The following is an 18,838-nucleotide window of genomic DNA, read 5'->3' as shown; positions in this document are numbered from 1 at the left end:
AGGTAATAATGCCACAAACCCTTCCCAATTCGTAGGCTGAAATGCAATTAAGTTCCCACAGAACAATGTCTCCTAGCTACAATCAAAACATAAGGAAGACTCCACAATTCAGACTATAACAACTCTCAGAATTCATTCACAATACCTCAGTTGTGAATTACCAAGCGCTTCTCATATACAAACCCTTATACTTCAGAAAGGGCATATAAAATCAGAACTTTGGGAAATGTCACAAAGACAAGCAGCAAAGAGATAAACAAATAATTGGATGCTTTCCTTATCAAATGTCCTCATATTTATAATCTTCAAATGGCACCAGTATCCCAAAAGAACTCCGCTTAAGAAGCTTTCTCTACACAACATTAAAATATAATAAAGTGCCATTAATATGATTTATTAATTGTTTTTGGCTCAAAAATGACCTTTTCCACCATAGCTTAATATTTTGACATGTAAGGCCACTGTTTCTTGTTCCCACAATTTAAAACTTTCCATCCCGATTCCAACAAGCTATGATACTGAGGTGACCAACCAACAACACTAACAAAAATAACAACCTCAACATATTTAGATGAATAATAATAAATCACCCAACTTGCAAAAACAACTGAAGAGGCATCAAAATCGAAATCTAACAACACCAAAGTGATCTTGATGATAAAAGATGATTAATGAACCTAACAGGATGACTTACTATAAATAGATGCTCCCTCCAAGATTCCTGGAGCCCAAACTAGAAGCCCGAAATAAGAACTAAGAGCATCACACAACTCCTCTACCCCAACTGAGCTCATCAAAACCAACAGTTTGGCTTACTATAAATAGTAAGTCTCTCAAATGGAGCCAAAACACACCATAGGCTACTGGAAAGCCTATAACCACATAACTAAGACCCTCAAATCCTACTTCCAGCTCACGAGGGTCGCAATGGTGAACTGACCTAGCCAACTACAAGCACTTGCTAAAAACGAGGACATTACAGTTCTCCCTCCCTAAGATTGCTTGTCCCCAAGCAATCCCAAAGTAAAATGGACATCACAATCCACCTAGATCCCAAAGGTAGAACTACATACTATCCCTGTTGTCTACAAGCAACTCCTGTAGCACCAACACCCAAATAACAGACATCAATATCAGAATCCTCTGAAAACTGACCTGAGGCGTTGACGAAGGCAACAACTCATCGGAAGTCAATGCAATTGAAATACCAACTCTGTGCACACCTGAGTCCCCATCAAACTAATACTCACACCTAAGTGCACTGTGGAGATGATAACAACCATAGGTACCTGAAACACTACCACCAACTCCAACTTCTGCCAAACCGTCCTGGGTGTGTATATACTGCAAGGGGTCTAATTTGCAGCTATCAATCCCATCTGGAAAAGATGGTGCTAACCCATCCCATAATGGATGGTATGAAACTGGAGCCAACCCACACCGATGTGAAACCAAATCCTCTACCTGTGGGTCAAAATAAAAGTGATGAGCACTCCTCACAGTGTAATGTCAATAAAAACTCTCAATCTCTGTCAAGGGCTCATCAGTATCAATTTAGGAATCAAAATATGGCTCCAATCTCTGACTCTGAACTATTGGTCAGGTAGGATCTTGGGAAATCCTCTCAACAAACCCAACCTTGAAATCCTTGTGGGGAAGCATAGTAGACAGAGTCTCTACAATCTTTCCCACCAACCTTTGAATTGCATGAGAGCCTTGAATGAGAGTACCCTCAAACACTTTGTATGAATCCTCCCGCACATCTAAACTCTCCAAAAGATACTCCATGAAAAACTTTGTGCAATAGAAATTATATATGGAAGCATCAACCTGCTCCCTTATGACCCACAACTGATCCCTCTGAAAATGTAGCATTGTCAACTGTCCAATGCTATCAGCTATATAAGATGAAGAAATAGATTCGCTTCTAGCAAAAGGAAGCAAATCATCGTGAGACCTTGTCCCCACCAACATTCTTACCTCTTCTGTACCTACTACACCCATATCCTGGACGGGTGTGTCGACCACATTATCACGTCCCTCATCTCTAACTATGGAAGCAAACTCACCCCAAACCACAATATGCAATTGTACAGGGTCTGTGACAAGGGTTGACTGTACCCACTCTAACTCCTGAAGAGCCAACTGAGTACACTAAAAAAAGTCCACAGTCACCTCAAGCTCTTAGGTAAGCTCAACCACCTCCTCTTTCTCTAACAATGTCTCATAACAGGTGCTACCCCACTCCAAAAAGTAATCCCTGTCAGCAACTAGCTACAAATAGTTATGCTTCAAGATCCTGACAACCTCTGGAAGCACATGAACCTCAGCTAGTGAAAGAGTACTACCACTGTGCTCATCAGAAATAGGAACACCCCGACCAGATGTAGCTAGCATCTGACGGATCTCATCATAATGCTTGAAAGATGAAGCGATGTCACTTTCACTTACCTTCAACTGACTGGTCACATGATGCCTATGTAACCCCTGCCTCCTATGTAAGCTCTCTACCTCAGTAACTACACTGTGATATGAAACAGAATCAAAACTACCGACCACAAGATCAATCACTACATGTGTGCTATCAACCTCACACAACTCTGCATACGAGATACTACTATGTGCCTCAATCAACTCTTTGTCTGAAGAAATGGAAGCCCTCGCAATATAAATATCCCCGCATGTCTCAGCTTCCATCTCAAAAGATAGACCCTGTAACACTGATCCTAGGACCCATCCAAAACCTCCTCGGAGTCATCAGTTGATACTTGACAAGGGCTATCATACCTGGTGCAACTCATAGCATTGTTGTCCTGCATTTTGTCACCACAAAATGTAGGTAACAATACGAAACTTTTTCAAATTAATTTCGCATTTCTCTCAGTTTATTTCATTATTTAATTGGTTAATATTGATCAACCAATCGGTACCAATTGATACAATGAATCTTTTTATTGAAGGCCTTTGTCAAGTCTTTTTCGTTTTTCTTTTTGTCGAGCCTTTGCTTGATTTTTGAAGCCTTCATAGTCCGTTCTTTGCTTTTGAGTTTGTGTTTACTTGTTTTTCGTCTTTTGAATTTGTTCATGTCATGCCTTTCGTTTTCCCCTTCGATTCGGTCTAACCTAGAGGTCAATCGGAGTTGTCAGTCAAGAGATATGATCATTTTAATGCCTCAAAAGTGGACATTTTAAGTGCAACAACACGATTTAAAAAAATGATGTTATATTTTCATTTTGACATTCACTTTTTCAAAAATATAACATTTTACTCACTTTTTGTTATGTTTTTAAGTTACTTTATCTTTTAAATTTATAACTTAAAGTGACTATAGTGCACTTTATGTTATAATTTTAAATTGAGTTACTTTTTAATTTTTCACTTAAAGTGACTATAGAACTATATAATTACTTTTTAAATTTTTGATTTTTAAATCAAATACTTATATAAATGTCACTTTAATATAATGTTTCTGTATTATATTGATTAATATGATGCATAAATGTTATTTTTGACCCATATTGTTGACATTTTTATAAAAAATAAATGAAATGCATAACTTAAAAGCCTAAAAGTGGACATTTTATGTGCATATGCATGTAAAAAACTATGAAAAGTGGAAACTTTTCATGCTAATGCATATAAAAACTCATTTTGAAGACCTTTTTCATGCCATTACATCAAATGCTTGTAAAAGTGGACCTTTTTGATGCAATGACATGAAAATTTGAGCTTTTATGCTTGTGCATAAAAAGGTGAGACATTTTAAAATATGTAAGTGACTCCAAAAAGTGAGATTTTAGAGTCTTACACATTTTAAAATATGCAATGAGTCTCAAAAAGTGAGATTATGTCTCAAGACATTTTTTAAAACATGTAATGGACTCTAAAAGGTCCTCTTTTGCCTTCCAACATGTTTTAAAATATGTAATGAAGATAAAAATGTCCTATTATGTGAAGTAAACATGTTCCTGCTCCAAAAACCTCCTATTTTGATCATAACTTTTGATTTTCTCCGTGGATTTGGATGAAATCAGTTGCATTCATAACGTTTTGGAGAGGTGATCATTTTGCCCTCATCAAAAATCAATTTATTGCACCCAAAAATGTGTTCAAAACTCCCAAGCTAGGGCAAAATTTTGCACAAAAACTCCATAAATCTTCAAATTTGGAACATGTTTTTATTTGGAATCAAATCGTTTTGACCTTATTTGTTGATTCCATTACATTGTGATCATTATTTTGGTGTTAAAACACCAAATCGTTTTTGCTTAGAATGCCCAAAAAATTGGGGTTTTAATCCACTTCTATGTGTTTTAAAGCAACTTTTTTGCATTTGGATCCATGTATATCGATTTGGGGAAGTCGTTTTTGCATTCACAGGTCAAAAAGACTCAAAAACATGCAGTTTTTTGCTACGTATTTGCAAACATGGTCCAGATTTTTTAATTAAAAAGTCATGTTTTTGTTCAAAAAACTCAAAAAATTACATTTTCAACCCATACATTTGATCCAAAGGGATTGTTTTTTGAGTTTTAAATGCATGATATAGTTTTTGGAGACCATTTATTTGGCACTTTCATGTCAAATCCGACCATTGAATGTCCATTACATGCAAGTGTGGAAAAAGTCAAAAGGTTGTTTAAAAATTCGGATTTAAGAGAGAATTGGTCTTAAGACTATAAAACTTGCTATTTTAGCTCTTTCTCCTTCATTTTTGGCACTTAATCTTCATGTAAGTGGACCTCTTCTTTCATGCATTTTAATTCATACTTATCTTTGCTGATTTTATGCATGAAATCGTTGGATGGATGCCATTTGTAAGAATCTTTGTCTTAGAATGTGCATTTTTCCTTTAAATATGAATTTCTCCTTCATTTTGATGTTTTTGGTTCTTCCCCAAGTTCCAAATTTGAATTTCATCTTTGAAGTGCATTGCATCTTGGCATGTTTTGAGTTGTTTTCAAAGGTATGTTGTTTTTCTTTTGTTTTGGTTTTGTGTTTTTGTTTGCCGATTTTTCTCCATTTGGAGAAGTTGCAAGTTTTTTCCCAAAAACTTGTTTTTCTTTCATTACATGCGAAAGCATTTTTCACATTCCATTTTCATGTCATTACACCTCACATCTCATCTGACAAATGTGATTACATGTTTTTCACCTCATTTGCCATTCACAAATGCATGTAATCCCATTTTCCACTTTTGTTTTCATCCATCTCATTTTTCGCTTTCATTCGCACAACACGATTACACGAAATGTCTTACGTGTAATTGCATCTAAAAGGTCCAATTTTGACTAAAAGTCACTTTTTAAAAAGTCAAAAAGATGTCATTTTCTCCTCTCCATATGCATTCACACCTCCATGAGCAAATACATGTTTCTGTATCTTTCCATGCTTTCCATCTTAACCTTCATCCGCATATGCATGTAAAGCGTATCTTTCACTCACACTTGCATCTCATTTCACCCTCCACCTTCTGTTACATGTTGCATTTACATGTAATCCATTTTTCGTGCAGTGACATCTTGAAAGCCCAAATCACTTTTTGAAAATCGGCAATCTCCATTTACACGCATTCCCATGCACCAAGCACTTTACTTTAGAAAAAAAAGGGAGTTAAAAGTGTTGATGGAAAGTTGTTTCGAGTGTACATCCGAACATCGTCAAGAAGGTTTTCAAAGTGTCAAAGACTCCAGTTTGTACTAATCTACAAAGGAGAATTCACAACAACTTGAGCGAGAAAAGATGGATCACATCAAGTTTCCACATGATAATGGACAATTCATCAAAGAGAGCTAGAGGTTGTCAAAAGACACAACACTATGGTTATCAACATAAATGCAACAGTACAAGGTATAGGAACTCCCAATTCTATTATCATCTAGGATTGCATCGTCAAGTACAAGGCCTTTCAGAATTGTTCTTCTCTTTCGTCTTCTTTCTTCTTCTTTCATGTTTGTAGTTGGAGAAGATGCATTACATAAAAAAGTGTAATTACATGTAATGCGAGTTACATGTATGTAAAATGATGTAATGCGAGTTGCACGTGCAATTGCATGTAACCTTTTATTTTCTGTAGTTAGACTTGGTCAAAGTTGGTTGAGTTGCTCCCACTTTTTCCTCCCCCTTTTTCTCAACTTCTTTGCCTATATAAACGAGTGCCCCCCTCATTGTAAAATTATCATTATCTTTATGCAAGAGAGCTCTGGAGAAATTGTGCCAGCAAAACTTTGTTTGTGTAGCACTATTTTGAGAGAAAGTGAATCCAAAGGAGCATTTGAGACTTAACTTTGATTAAGTGAGATTGTTATTTGTGTGAATTGTAAGCTTTCTCTATAATTCATTCAAGTTACCTTTGATTCGTACTATCTTTTGTCATTGATATTGTATCTTATGATTGATAGAAAAGAGTTAAGAAACAATTGAATCTCGAGCTTTGACCAGGAACAATTGTGAAAATCCATAGCTATTAGCTTTGTCTGTAGCTTGGGTGTTCGTCTTAATTTGCAAAATAGTTAGATTGTTGTTACTTTTAGGAGTCTTTGTGCCCTAATTGTAAAGATTTTACCACATAGAAGTACAATAGGACTTAGAGCCAAACTGGTACGTTTTGGCTAGCCTTTGAGTTAGTTAAAATCTATCGATATCACTGTTTCCAACTCGTAATAGAAGTGTAATTAGAGATTCACCTTGCCCATTATTCGCCTTACGAATAAGTGGATCCTTTCTTGAAAGTTAAGAAGAAAGGATAATAGTAACACCCAGTTTATAAATCTCTCAATTTCTTGCTTACCTTGAGTTGATCCAAGGAACAGTGAGAAGGTGGAGCCTTCCCTTTAAGGTAGGAGAGACCCTGTCTCACACGCTGTGGCTGGTCATCCTATTTTGCGACTGAATTTTTACCCAAAACTGTCGGTTGCAAAATATCCACCCAATAGTTTTTTGGCGACTCTACTGAGGATATGACGCGCATTTGAGAGCCTCATGCTTTCATTTGGAGCATACCCGTATCCTTTTTCATTGTAATAATATTTATTGAAATTCTTTCATACATTTACCAAGGACATGTAAATGGCACAAGGTCCTTGGAGAAATGCTTTTGGACCGTTGAATCTAGCTCCACCTCTACATGATCTTCCTAATGGCTCATGAAAGAACTTTCCCAAGTGCTTTGGTGATGATGAACAACATCCTGATGAGCATATTGCTTCTTTCTACATTGCATGCGGTGTTCATGCTATTGAATACAAGGACGTGTCTGTTAGGCTGTTCGTGGAAACTCTACAAGGTGTGGCTGCTGATTGGTTTTACCATTTACCATCACGTACTATCACAAATTGGGCTACCCTCATAGCCAAGATTGAAGAAAGGTTCGGGCCTCCTGAAGATGCCTGTGCATTATTGGCCCAACTTGCTCAACTGAAAAAGTTTTCTCATGTGCCTATGCGTGAATTTGTTGCTCATTTCAACAAATTGACACGAAGAATTCCAGTTGCTGCTCAACCTACAACTGCCAATTTGAAGTGTTTCTTTGTCAATGCTCAAATTCCTGAAGTCAGTTTTCTATTAAGGAGAGAAACCCCGATTACTCTTGCAGCTGCACAGACATTGGCAATTGAAATTGAAGATGATCTTATTCTTGCTAGGAAGATAAGAATTTTAGCGAGTTTGAAGAAAGTTATTATTCTTCTAATTCACCTTCGTCCGGTATAAGGGTAGATCCTACGGTGCAGAGATTAGCAAATGAGATACTTGCCCTCAAAAAGAAAATAGCTCAAGGCATGTTCTTTGTTCCTCATGAAGATATACCAAGGAGACCTCTTCCAGTTATTCCTCATAGTTCTCTTGTTGGGAATCAACAAAAGTTAGCTTCACCATTTAAGAAGCTTGCAATTAAAGCACCATTAGCAAAGACAACAGTGATGCACCCTATATCTGAAGCTAGTGATCTTGCTATTCTCTTCCAAGAAAAGGAAGAAGACATAGTTGGTGACTCTCATATCTGGTGTATGCAGTCTCAGAATGCCCATGATGAAAAGATTAAGGAAAAAATTTCTTCCAAGGTTCAAGATGGTTATGTCATTAAAGTTGACATGCAAGCAAGTTCGAATCAAGCTGAAAATAATATGTTTGTGTCTCAAGGTCATGAACTTGGAAACACTTTGCATAAATGTTCTAACCCGGAGCTTGAAAAAGAATTTCTCATAAATAGTAAAGACTTTCCCAAGTCAAGTTTGTGAGTAGCATGTTGAGGCAGGCAGTACAATCATGTCATCACTGAAATCACATGAGCAAGGTTCTCTTGAGCATCTTAAGGTAGTGGTGATTGATGAACCAATCAAAAAAATTGCAGTTGGCAAGAAAAATTCAGAATTTGTTCGATCAAGGGGATGTCCAATCCAACATCTTGCTTGGTTGGAGGCTAATAGAAAGTTAGAGATTCCACATGTACATGAATATGAACATACTATCAAAGAAGATGTCAAAGAAGAATTTTCATTTATGGAGGAGCAATTTTAATTCATGAAATTTTCTTGGAGCAGCAGTACATATGATTCATCTCAAAAGGGTGAATTCTTCCATCTCTTCCAGGAGGTGTTACATCAGGCCTTGACATCATTGCTCAAGTTGTTCGTGTTTCATCAATATGAAGTTGCATATGAACATGCAAGCTACTGAAAAAAAGTATCTATTTTGTTGAACCCGTAAATGCTTTCATTTAAAATTTGCATTTTAGGCTAGTTTTAATTAGGTAGGTTTTCTTTTGTTTTCAATAAGTGCACTTGCACATTTTTGTTTTATTAGATTTGCTGTGCTTTAGTCGCTTCAAATTTCTTTTTATTTTTGGTCGCCTAACTCTATAGCCCAATGGAGTGGATAAAGGCACTTAGAGAACTGGATTCTATGTCACTCTTTGTTTTCAAGAATTAACGAGTAACATTCCCCAGACAGAGCCCGCTATTGTCCTGCATTTTGTCACCACAAAATGTAGATAACAATATGAAACTTTTTCAAATTAATTTCGCATTTCTCTCAGTTTATTTCATTATTTAATTGGTTAGTATTGATCAACCAATCAGTACCAATTGATACAATGAATCTTTTTATTGAAGGCCTTCGTCAAGCCTTTTTTGTTTTGCTTTTTGTCGAGCCTTTGCTTGATTTTTGAAGCCTTCACAGTCCGTTCTTTGCTTTTGAGTTTGTGTTTGCTTGTTTTTGGTCATTTGAATTTGTTCATGTTATGCCTTTCGTTTTCCCCTTCGATTCGGTCTAACCTAGAGGTCAATCGGAGTTGTCAGTCAAGAAATATGGTCATTTTAGTGCCTCAAAAGTGGACATTTTAGGTGCAACATCACGATTTTAAAAAATGATGTTATATTTTCATTTTGACATTCACTTTTTAAAAAATATAATATTTTACTCACTTTTTGTTATGTTTTTAAGTTACTTTATCTTTTAAATTTATAACTTAAAGTGACTATAGTGCACTTTATGTTATAATTTTAAGTTGAGTTACTTTTTAATTTTTCACTTAAAGTGACTATAGAACTATATAGTTACTTTTTAAATTTTTGATTTTTAAATCAAATACTTATATAAATGTCACTTTAATATAATAATTCTGTATTATATTGATTAATATGATGCATAAATGTTATTTTTGACCCATATTGTTGACATTTTTATAAAAATAAGTGAAATGCATAACTTAAAAGTCTAAAAGTGGACATTTTATGTGCATATGCATATAAAAAAATTATGAAAAGTGGAAACTTTTCATGCTAATGCATATAAAAACTCATCTTGAAGACCTTTTTCATGCCATTACATCAAATGCTTGTAAAAGTGGACCTTTTTGATGCAATGACATGAAAATTTGAGCTTTTATTCTTGTGCATCAAAAAGGTGAGACATTTTAAAATATGTGACTCCAAAAAGTGAGATTTTAGAGTCTTACACATTTTAAAATATGCAGTGAGTCTCAAAAAGTGAGATTATGTCTCAAGATATTTTTTAAAACATGTAATGGACTCTAAAAGGTCATCTTTTGCCTTCCAACATGTTTTAAAATATGTAATGAACATAAAAATGTCCTATTATGTGAAGTAAACATGTTCTTGCTCCAAAAACCTCCTGTTTTGATCATAACTTATGATTTTCTCCATGGATTTGGATGAAATTAGTTGCATTCAAAATGTTTTGGAGAGGTGATCATTTTGCCCTCATCAAAAATCAGTTTATTGCACCTAAAAATGTGTTCAAAACTCCCAAGCTAAGGCACAATTTTGCACAAAAACTCCATAAATCTTCAAATTTGGAACATGTTTTTGTTTGGAATCAAATCGTTTTGACCTTATTTGCTGATTCCATTACATTGTGATCATTATTTTGGTGTTAAAAAACCAAATCGTTTTTGCTTAGAATGCCCGAAAAATTGGGGTTTTAATCCACTTCTATGTGTTTTAAAGCAACTTTTTTGCATTTGGATCCATGTATATCCATTTGGGGAAGTCGTTTTTGCATTCACAAGTCAAAAATGACTCAAAAACATGCAGTTTTTTGCCACGTTTTTGCAAAAACGGCCCAAATTTTTGAACTAAAAAGTCATGCTTTTGTTCAAAAAACTCAAAAAATTGCATTTTCAACCCATACATTTGATCCAAAGGGATTGTTTTTTGAGTTTTAAATGCACGATATTGTTTTTGGAGACCATTTATTTGGCACTTTCATGTCAAATCCGACTATTGAATGTCCATTACATGCAAGTGCCGAAAAAGTCAAAAGGTTGTTTGAAAATCCGGATTTAAGGGAGAATTGGTCTTAAGACTATAAAACTTGTTATTTTAGCTCTTTCTCCTTCATTTTTGGCACTTAATCTTCATGTAAGTAGACCTTTTCTTTCATGCATTTTAATTCATACTTATCTTTGTTAATTTTATGCATGAAATCGTTGAATGGATGCTATTTGTAAGAATCTTTGCCTTAGAATGTGCATTTTTCCTTTAAATATGAATTTCCCCTTCATTTTGATGTTTTTGGTTCTTCCCCAAGTTCCAAATTCGAATTTCATCTTTGGAGTGCATTGCATCTTGGCATGTTTTGAGTTGTTTTCAAAAATATGTTGTTTTTCTTTTTTTTTGGTTTTGTGTTTTTGTTTGTCGATTTTTCTCCATTTGGAGAAGTTGCAAGTTTTTTCCCAAAAACTTATTTTTCCTTCATTACATGCGAAAGCGTTATCATTTTTCACATTCCATTTCCATGTCATTACACCTCACATCTCATCCAACAAATGTGATTACATGTTTTTCACCTCATTCACCATTCACACATGCATGTAATCCCATTTTCCACTTTCGTTTTCATCAATCTCATTTTTTGCTTTAATTCGCACGACACGATTACACGAAATGTCTTACGTGTAATTGCATCTAAAAAGTCCAATTTTGACTAAAAGTCACTTTTTGAAAAGTCAAAAAGATGTCATTTTCTCCTTTCCATATGCATTCACACCTCCATGAGCAAATACATGTTTTCGTATCTTTCCATGCTTTCCATCTTAACCTTCATCCGCATATGCATGTAAAGCGTATCTTTCACTCACACTTGCATCTCATTTCACCCTCCACCTTCTGTTACATGTTGCATTTACATGTAATCCATTTTCCGTGCAGTGAGATCTTGAAAGCCCAAGTCACTTTTTGAAAACCATTTACACGTATTCCCATGCGCCAAGCACTTCAAAAAAAAATAAAAAGGGAATTAAAGGTGCTGATAGAAAGTTGTTTCGAGTGTACATCCAAACATCATCAAGAAAGTTTTCAAAGTGTCAAAGACTCCAGTTTGTGCTAATCTATAAAGGAGAATTCACAACAACTTGAGCGAAAAAAGATGGATCACATCATGTTTCCACATGATAATGGACAATTCATCAAAGAGAGCTAGAGGTTGTCAAAAGACGCAACACTATGGTTATCAATGTGAATGCAGCAGTACAAGGTACAAGAACTCCCAATCTTGTTATCATCTAGGATTGCATCATCAAGTACAAGACCTTTCAAAATTGTTCTTTTCTTTTCCGTCTTCTTTCTTCTTCTTTCATGTTTGTAGTTGGAGAAGATGCATTACATGAAAAAGTGTAATTATATGTAATGCGAGTTACATGTATGTAAAACGATGTAATGTGAGTTGCACATGCAGTTGCATATAACCCTTTATTTTCTGTAGTTAGACTTGGTCAAAGTTGGTTGAGTTGCTCCCACTTTTTCCTCCCCCTTTTTCTCAACTTCTTTGCCTATATAAACGAGTGCCCCCCTCATTGTAAAATCATCATTATCTTTATGCAAGAGGGCTCTGGAGAAATTGTGCCAGCAGAACTTTGTTTGTGTAGCACTATTTTGAGAGAAAATGAATACAAAGGAGCATTTGAGACTTAACTTTGATTAAGTGAGATTGTTATTTGTGTGAATTGTAAGCTTTCTCTATAATTCATTCAAGTTACCTTTGATTCGTACTATCTTTTGTCATTGATATTGTATCTTGTGATTGATAGAAAAGAGTTAAGAAACAATTGAATCCCGAGCTTTGACCAAGAACAATTGTGAAAATCATAGCTATTAGCTTTGTCTGTAGCTTGGGTGTTCGTCTTAATTTGCAAAATAGTTAGATTGTTGTTACTTTTAGGAGTCTTTGTGCCCTAATTGTAAAGATTTTACCACATAGAAGTACAACAGGACTTAGAGCCAAATTGGTACGTTTTGGCTAGCCTTTGAGTTAGTGAAAATCTATCGGTATCACTATTTCCAACTCGTGATAGAAGTGTAATTAGAGATTCAACTTGCCCATTATTCGTCTTACGAATAAGTGGATCCTTTCTTGAAAGTTAAGAAGAAAGGATAATAGTAACACCCAGTTTATAAATCTCTCAATTTCTTGCTTACCTTGAGTTGATCCAAGGAACAGTGAAAAGGGGGAGCCTTCCCTTTAAGGTAGGAAAGACTGTCTCACACGCTGTCGCTGGTCATCCTATTTTGCGACTGAATTTTTACCCAAAACTGTCGGTTGCAAAATATCCACCCAACAAGCATCATCAAATGTGTCCATACTATCTACATCCATATCTCCTAATAAAGCCTTAACTGCTAACACCTGATACTGCACATGACTATTTGCATCCATATCTCCTAATAAAGCCTTAACTGCTGACACCTGATACTGCACATATGACTCAACGTCAAGTTGTGAATCAATAACACGAAAGCATGAACCCACATCTACCGACTCCACTGTAGCATACAAATCACCAACATCATTGACTCCATATATGCATTGGTCCCACTTGAGTAAGCAGTTGCCTCTTGTACTAGAGTAACACTATGATAGCTCACATACAAATCTCCAATAATAATCCCCTACTCGAGAGAGCCAATAGTGTCAGTAGTAATAACTGCATCAACTATCTCTACACTAGCTGCAACAACTCTGGGGGCCTCAACCTACTAAAGCTCAATGCCGCTATCCACCAAGGGTACTAATCTCTGTGAAATGAGTTCATCATCAACACTGCGGATGGGGCTAGCAAGTATCGTACTAAATATAGGTACATCAGCATCATGGACACCTATCAGGGAAAACTCAAGCTTCCTTCCCTGCAACCTTGATGTCAGCCTTCTAAAGGCAGAAACCATATACCTCGCTGCCCTCTCAATTGTCGCAGGATCCGACAAGCTATCCGCCAACCTTTATTAATGAAGCTTCAATTTCTCCAAACTCTCCTGCAAGGCATTCATTTTTACACTAACTTCCTCATTACTCCACTAACTTCTAGAATTGTCAGTCCTATGTCTGTCAATAGTTGGAGAAAATAAAGTGTTGGTCACTCTAGAAATCAGATCTGAAAATCTTCAAAGTCAGCATTGAACAAAATAAAAACTGAGCCCAATTCCTGCAGGTTGACAGGAAACCGTTCCGATACCATTGTAATAACCCTGTCTGCTTATAGGATAAACAAACATCAATTTTCTTTACAAATTGACGGTTTGACATTTCGTCAAACACTTGGCGCATAACTCTGTTATAATTTTATGACAAATACTGAATTGATCTATTTTTAACAAAAGCTTGATGCTGCAATTAAATTGCTCAAATCATGTATTTAAAATTACATTAATTGATAAAGAACCTAAATTCGGCATAATGGTGGATTTTCCTTCACTAGCAACCTAAACGCAAACCACTAGAAATTGAACCAGGCCACCAGAAAACAATTGTAGGCCTCTAGATTTATAACAGCAGGCTGTATAGAGGTGTTCGCAGATTATAAACAAGCCAATTGCTGTTCTAGAAATTAATGGCAGCCTCCACAATATGCATAGGCGTCTCCAAACCCCCCCACACAAGTGTACTTTGATCACAACAGCTCCAATTAGCTCATGCCTGGATCAAGGAATGACTGAAATTTTGCACAAATTAATATCCACGCAAGAACTAGCTCAACTTAGGTAATAATGCCACAAACCCTTCCCAATTCGCAGGCTGAAATGCAATTAAGTTCCCACACAACAATGTCTCCCAGCTACAGTCAAAACATAAGGAAGACAACACAATTCAGACTATAACAACTCTCAGAATTCATTCATAATACCTCAACTGTGAATTACCAAGCGCTTCTCATATACAAACCCTTATACTTCAGCAAGGGCATATAAAATCAGAACTTCAGGAAATGTCACAAAGACAACAAGCAAAGAGATAAACAAATAATTGGATGCTTTCCTCGTCAAAATGTCCTCATATTTATAATCTCCAAATGGCACTAGTTTCCCAAAAGAACTCCACTTAAGAAGTTTTCTCTACACAACATTAAAATATACTAAAGTGTCATTAATATGATTTATTGATCGCTTTTGACTCCAAAAATAACCTTTTCCACCATAACTTAATATTTTGACACGCAAGGCCACTATTTCTTGTTCCCACAATTTAAAACTTTTTGTCTCGGTTCCAACGAGCTATGATATTGAGGTGACCAACCAACAACACTAACAAAAATAGCAACCTCAACGTATTTAGATGAATAATAATAATAAATCACCCAGCTTGCGAAAACAATTGAAGAGGCATCAGAATCAAAATCTGACAACACCAAAGTGATCCTGATGATGAAAGATGATTAATGAACCTGACAGGGTGATTTACCATAAATAGACGCTCCCTCCAAGATTCTTGGAGCCCAAACTGGAAGCCCGAAATAAAAACTAAGAGACAACTCCTCTAACCCAACTCAACTCATCGGAACCAACAGTTTGACTTACTATAAATAGTAAGTCCCTCAAATAGAGCCAAAACACACTATAGGCTGCTGGAAAGCCTATAACCACATAACTGAGACCCTCAAATCCTACTTCCAGCTCATGAGGGTTGCAATGGTGAACTAACCTAGCCAACTGCAAGAACCTGCTAAAAACAGGGACATTACAGTGCCTCCAAGATGTTATCTCTTTGGAATCCAAGAACTTATTCTTCCCTTTTTAAGAAAATCTATTGATCACTAACTACTTCAAGAATTTATATTTACTATCTTGGAGGTGAGAAATAATCACACAACTTGCAAGCTTTTGGACATGTGAACAAAGGTGTCTCCTCAGCTAAGCTGCCATGTCTTGGTGTAACTTTTCTGCCCAAATCCCCTTATGGCTTGGACTCATCCTCATCCCTCATTTATCTCGGTAAATTCTCGTTAACACCTCAATGAGTTTACACTTGCAACCCTCGAAAAATTATATAATTGGCAAGCACCTTCTACAATGAACCATGGCCCCCACTCGATCAGAGCCATCAATTAAATATTAGGAAACCTACCTACGCCCATATTTTGGATGCTGGGATTGATGTCTACACTGAATATCTACGGTTATGTCAAATCTCACCAACTGTCTCTATACCATAGATTATGTGTTCAAAACAAGGCTGAAGCATAATGAACTATACGTCTATCCAACATCTAATAGCATACTTAGAAAATAACATATATTTCTCAAATGTAGATTCCATCCATTTTATGTGCATCTACTTAAGGAAACATTTCTATGGTACACTTGGGTGTATCTAACGTCTTCTGGGATACTTCACAAAATGATGTATTTCTTAAATGTGGATCGCATTCACTTTATGTGCATTTTCTTAAAGAGTACTTGGACCACCCTACACAGCACGACTTATTTATTTACTAACTGATTCAATTCTTTAAACTGTTCTCCAATATATTTTTGTATTAAACTAAACAAATTCTTGGTACGTTCGGTTGTTCTGTTGTATTTGAATCGCATTTGAAAGGACCCTGTAAATTAAACAACTGCGGGGAAAAAATATTTCAACTATGGAGCATATCCATCTAGAAATCAAGTAGAGAAGTACAAAAAGAATTATTACCCGAAAATTCTTGAGTTTCTTTTTAGCACCATCGAACAGCCATGGCACACCGAAGTCAAGGTTTCCAATCAGAATGGGATCAACAACTATCCTTACTCCATTTACTTCCCACAGCCAGCCATTCGCCTGCACCATTTCCGTCATTCAATTAATGCCTTCAATTTTTTGTACTGCACCGTAGTGTTGCCCAAATTACACCAAAAATAAGTATGATTCCATATGCTATGAAAGATACATACCCTAACCTTTTTTTATGAACTATGTGCGGATATAGTATAAGAAAAGTTGATTCTTCAAAATGAGCAACTGTTCGACTAATTGACTAGTTTCAACATAATTAAAGCTAGCATTGCATTATAACTTGTTTATTGTCTATTAAGATGGATAGTTTTTTGAAAAATTCTTCTGCTTTATTTTTGTGAACATCATCTGGATACAATAAATTAAACTTAAAATTATGCAATTGAGAAAAGGCAATTCTTACTATAAGATTTTGTTGGTGAAACACTGCAAAATGAGCAACTGCTCAACTAATTAACTGATTTCAACATACTTAAATGGTAGCATTGCTTTGCAACTTGTTTACTGAATTTTGGGATGGATAATTTCTTAAATGCTCTGCTTTATTATTAAGAGCATCATTTGGATGCAGTAAATTAAATAGATTTTAATAAAGCCAAAACATAACATGTCTGCTTGTTTAGAGATTTAAGTATGTAAAATCAAGCTTCCTCATCTATCTTTGCCTGGTTATCTTAGTTAAAGAAACATGATGAGTTTAGATGGGTGCTAAGAGAAGGAATTCTAACCTCGAGGTAAGTAAGCGTTAGGGGTTTTGTTTGAATTGAAGTAACCCCACTGGAAGCTGCGCTCATCTTAAGCCTCAATTTCCTACTGACACTTCCTGTGTGTCTGTATCAACAACACAACGTAATTATACACAACATAAACCAAATTGGCACTAAATACTTTAAACAGGGGGATATGTGGACCTGCGATAATATTGGTTAGTATGGAAAGTCGGTGCATAAAACACAGAAGATTGAGCAACAGTAGACGTAAAAGCCATGGCTCATTCCAAACCGCTCTTCCCTTTCACTTGATCTCGGGCATTTACGTGTACATTTATTGTCCGCCTTCTTCGGTGAGAGCTTTATACGTAGGGACGCGGATAAAAATAGAGTAGTTTATTTTTTACCTTTAATCTTCTAATGTTCGTATAAAATGAAATTAAAGATTTTTCTTCAAAGTTTAAATTGGGGAAGCGGGGAGGTTATATAACATATGGAGTAGGAGGGAAGACCATATTATAGATAGGGGTCTGCAAATCATTATTGATTTTGTCATGGATATTTCTAATTATAATTTTCAAAATGAGAATATATGTAGTAATAGTTGATTATTTTTTCTAATTATATTTTTCAAAATGAAAATATATGTATTAACAGTCGATTATTTTTTAGTTTTTGTAGTTGGTGATTGATCTATTTGTGTGTCATTATTTGGACATTTCATAAAGAACACTAGGCATTTCTTAGTTAGTGACTATATATGCATGAACATAGCGTGATTTAGGCAAGTGTTTTAAAATGATGCTTTTGAAACACTTTGTGCTCCACGATCTCTACGGAGAGAGTCATGAATACCCAAAAATTGAAACCTTAGCTTTAAGCACTTCACTCACCTAGGAAGGTACACCAAAAAAACAAGTGAAATCCAACTTACAAATTAGGAGTTCTAGGTGTGCAAAGTTAGTTTGGGTGGCTATTAGGTGTTTTCCCCAATATATAAGTAATTATATCTTATTGTGTGATGGGTATGTGAAAGATATATGGGAGGGGAGTATAACTGTGAAATTCAAATTGAATTGAAAGAAGGTGTGGTCCTACTAATTGAAGAGAGAAGTATTTAGTTGTTGTTTTTGGTAAGAAGTAGTAGTTACAAGTTATTCATTATGATATTAACTTATAGCATGGATAGCATGGATGCAAACATTTTTTAGTAACGTGACCTATCATTAATCTTAAGTACTTCTAGATCTAATAATTACAATAATTTGCAAAAAAAAAAGTTGTTGTTAGTATCTCCATTATTTAATAACTGTTGTGTTTTAGAATGAATAGTGCCCGATAGATTGGTAGATTGGAATCATATTTGTACGAAGCAACAACTTGTAGAAAGTCACACAATGAGATGACATCTAAAGAAATTCTCTCTCCCTCTCCTCCCCTCTCCCTCTGTCCCTATAACTATATTCCTATATTTATATCTATTTTTATCTTTGTGTTTATTAAATTTAAAATTGTTAAAAGTAAAACAATATTTTATTAATTTTTAAAATTGTTAATATCCTCCACTGTATAAATAACTTAAATAAATATATAATATATAATATATATTAAAATTAATTATT

The 18,838-nt window shown here is 35.4% G+C and overlaps 1 protein-coding gene across 11 annotated transcripts in view; it reads right to left on the bottom strand.

Moving 5' to 3' along the window:
- Nucleotides 1-17,552, bottom strand: part of LOC149578593 (Metallo-hydrolase/oxidoreductase superfamily protein) — a 243,528-nt gene extending 225,976 nt beyond the window's left edge. For all 11 annotated transcript variants that reach the window (XR_016364586.1, XR_016364585.1, XM_089830048.1 and 8 more), the window contains exons 1-3: nt 17,418-17,552; nt 17,235-17,337; nt 16,426-16,551 (exon numbers count right to left, since the gene is read on the bottom strand). Coding sequence is in view for 9 of the 11 variants with exons in the window: in XM_089830048.1 (XP_089686174.1) it covers nt 16,426-16,551; nt 17,235-17,337; nt 17,418-17,494 (306 nt within the window). In the remaining 2 variants the exon portion in view is untranslated. The remainder of the gene's footprint in view (nt 1-16,425; nt 16,552-17,234; nt 17,338-17,417) is intronic.
- Nucleotides 17,553-18,838: the final 1,286 nt, after the last annotated feature.

Source organism: Cupressus sempervirens, chromosome 1 (genome assembly GCF_028749045.1).
Source record: "Cupressus sempervirens isolate cs-2001-9-10 chromosome 1, ASM2874904v1, whole genome shotgun sequence".
NCBI classification, from domain to species: domain Eukaryota; kingdom Viridiplantae; phylum Streptophyta; class Pinopsida; order Cupressales; family Cupressaceae; genus Cupressus; species Cupressus sempervirens.
The sequence above is the reverse complement of the archived record's forward strand: the minus strand, read 5'-3'. Positions and strand labels throughout refer to the sequence as shown.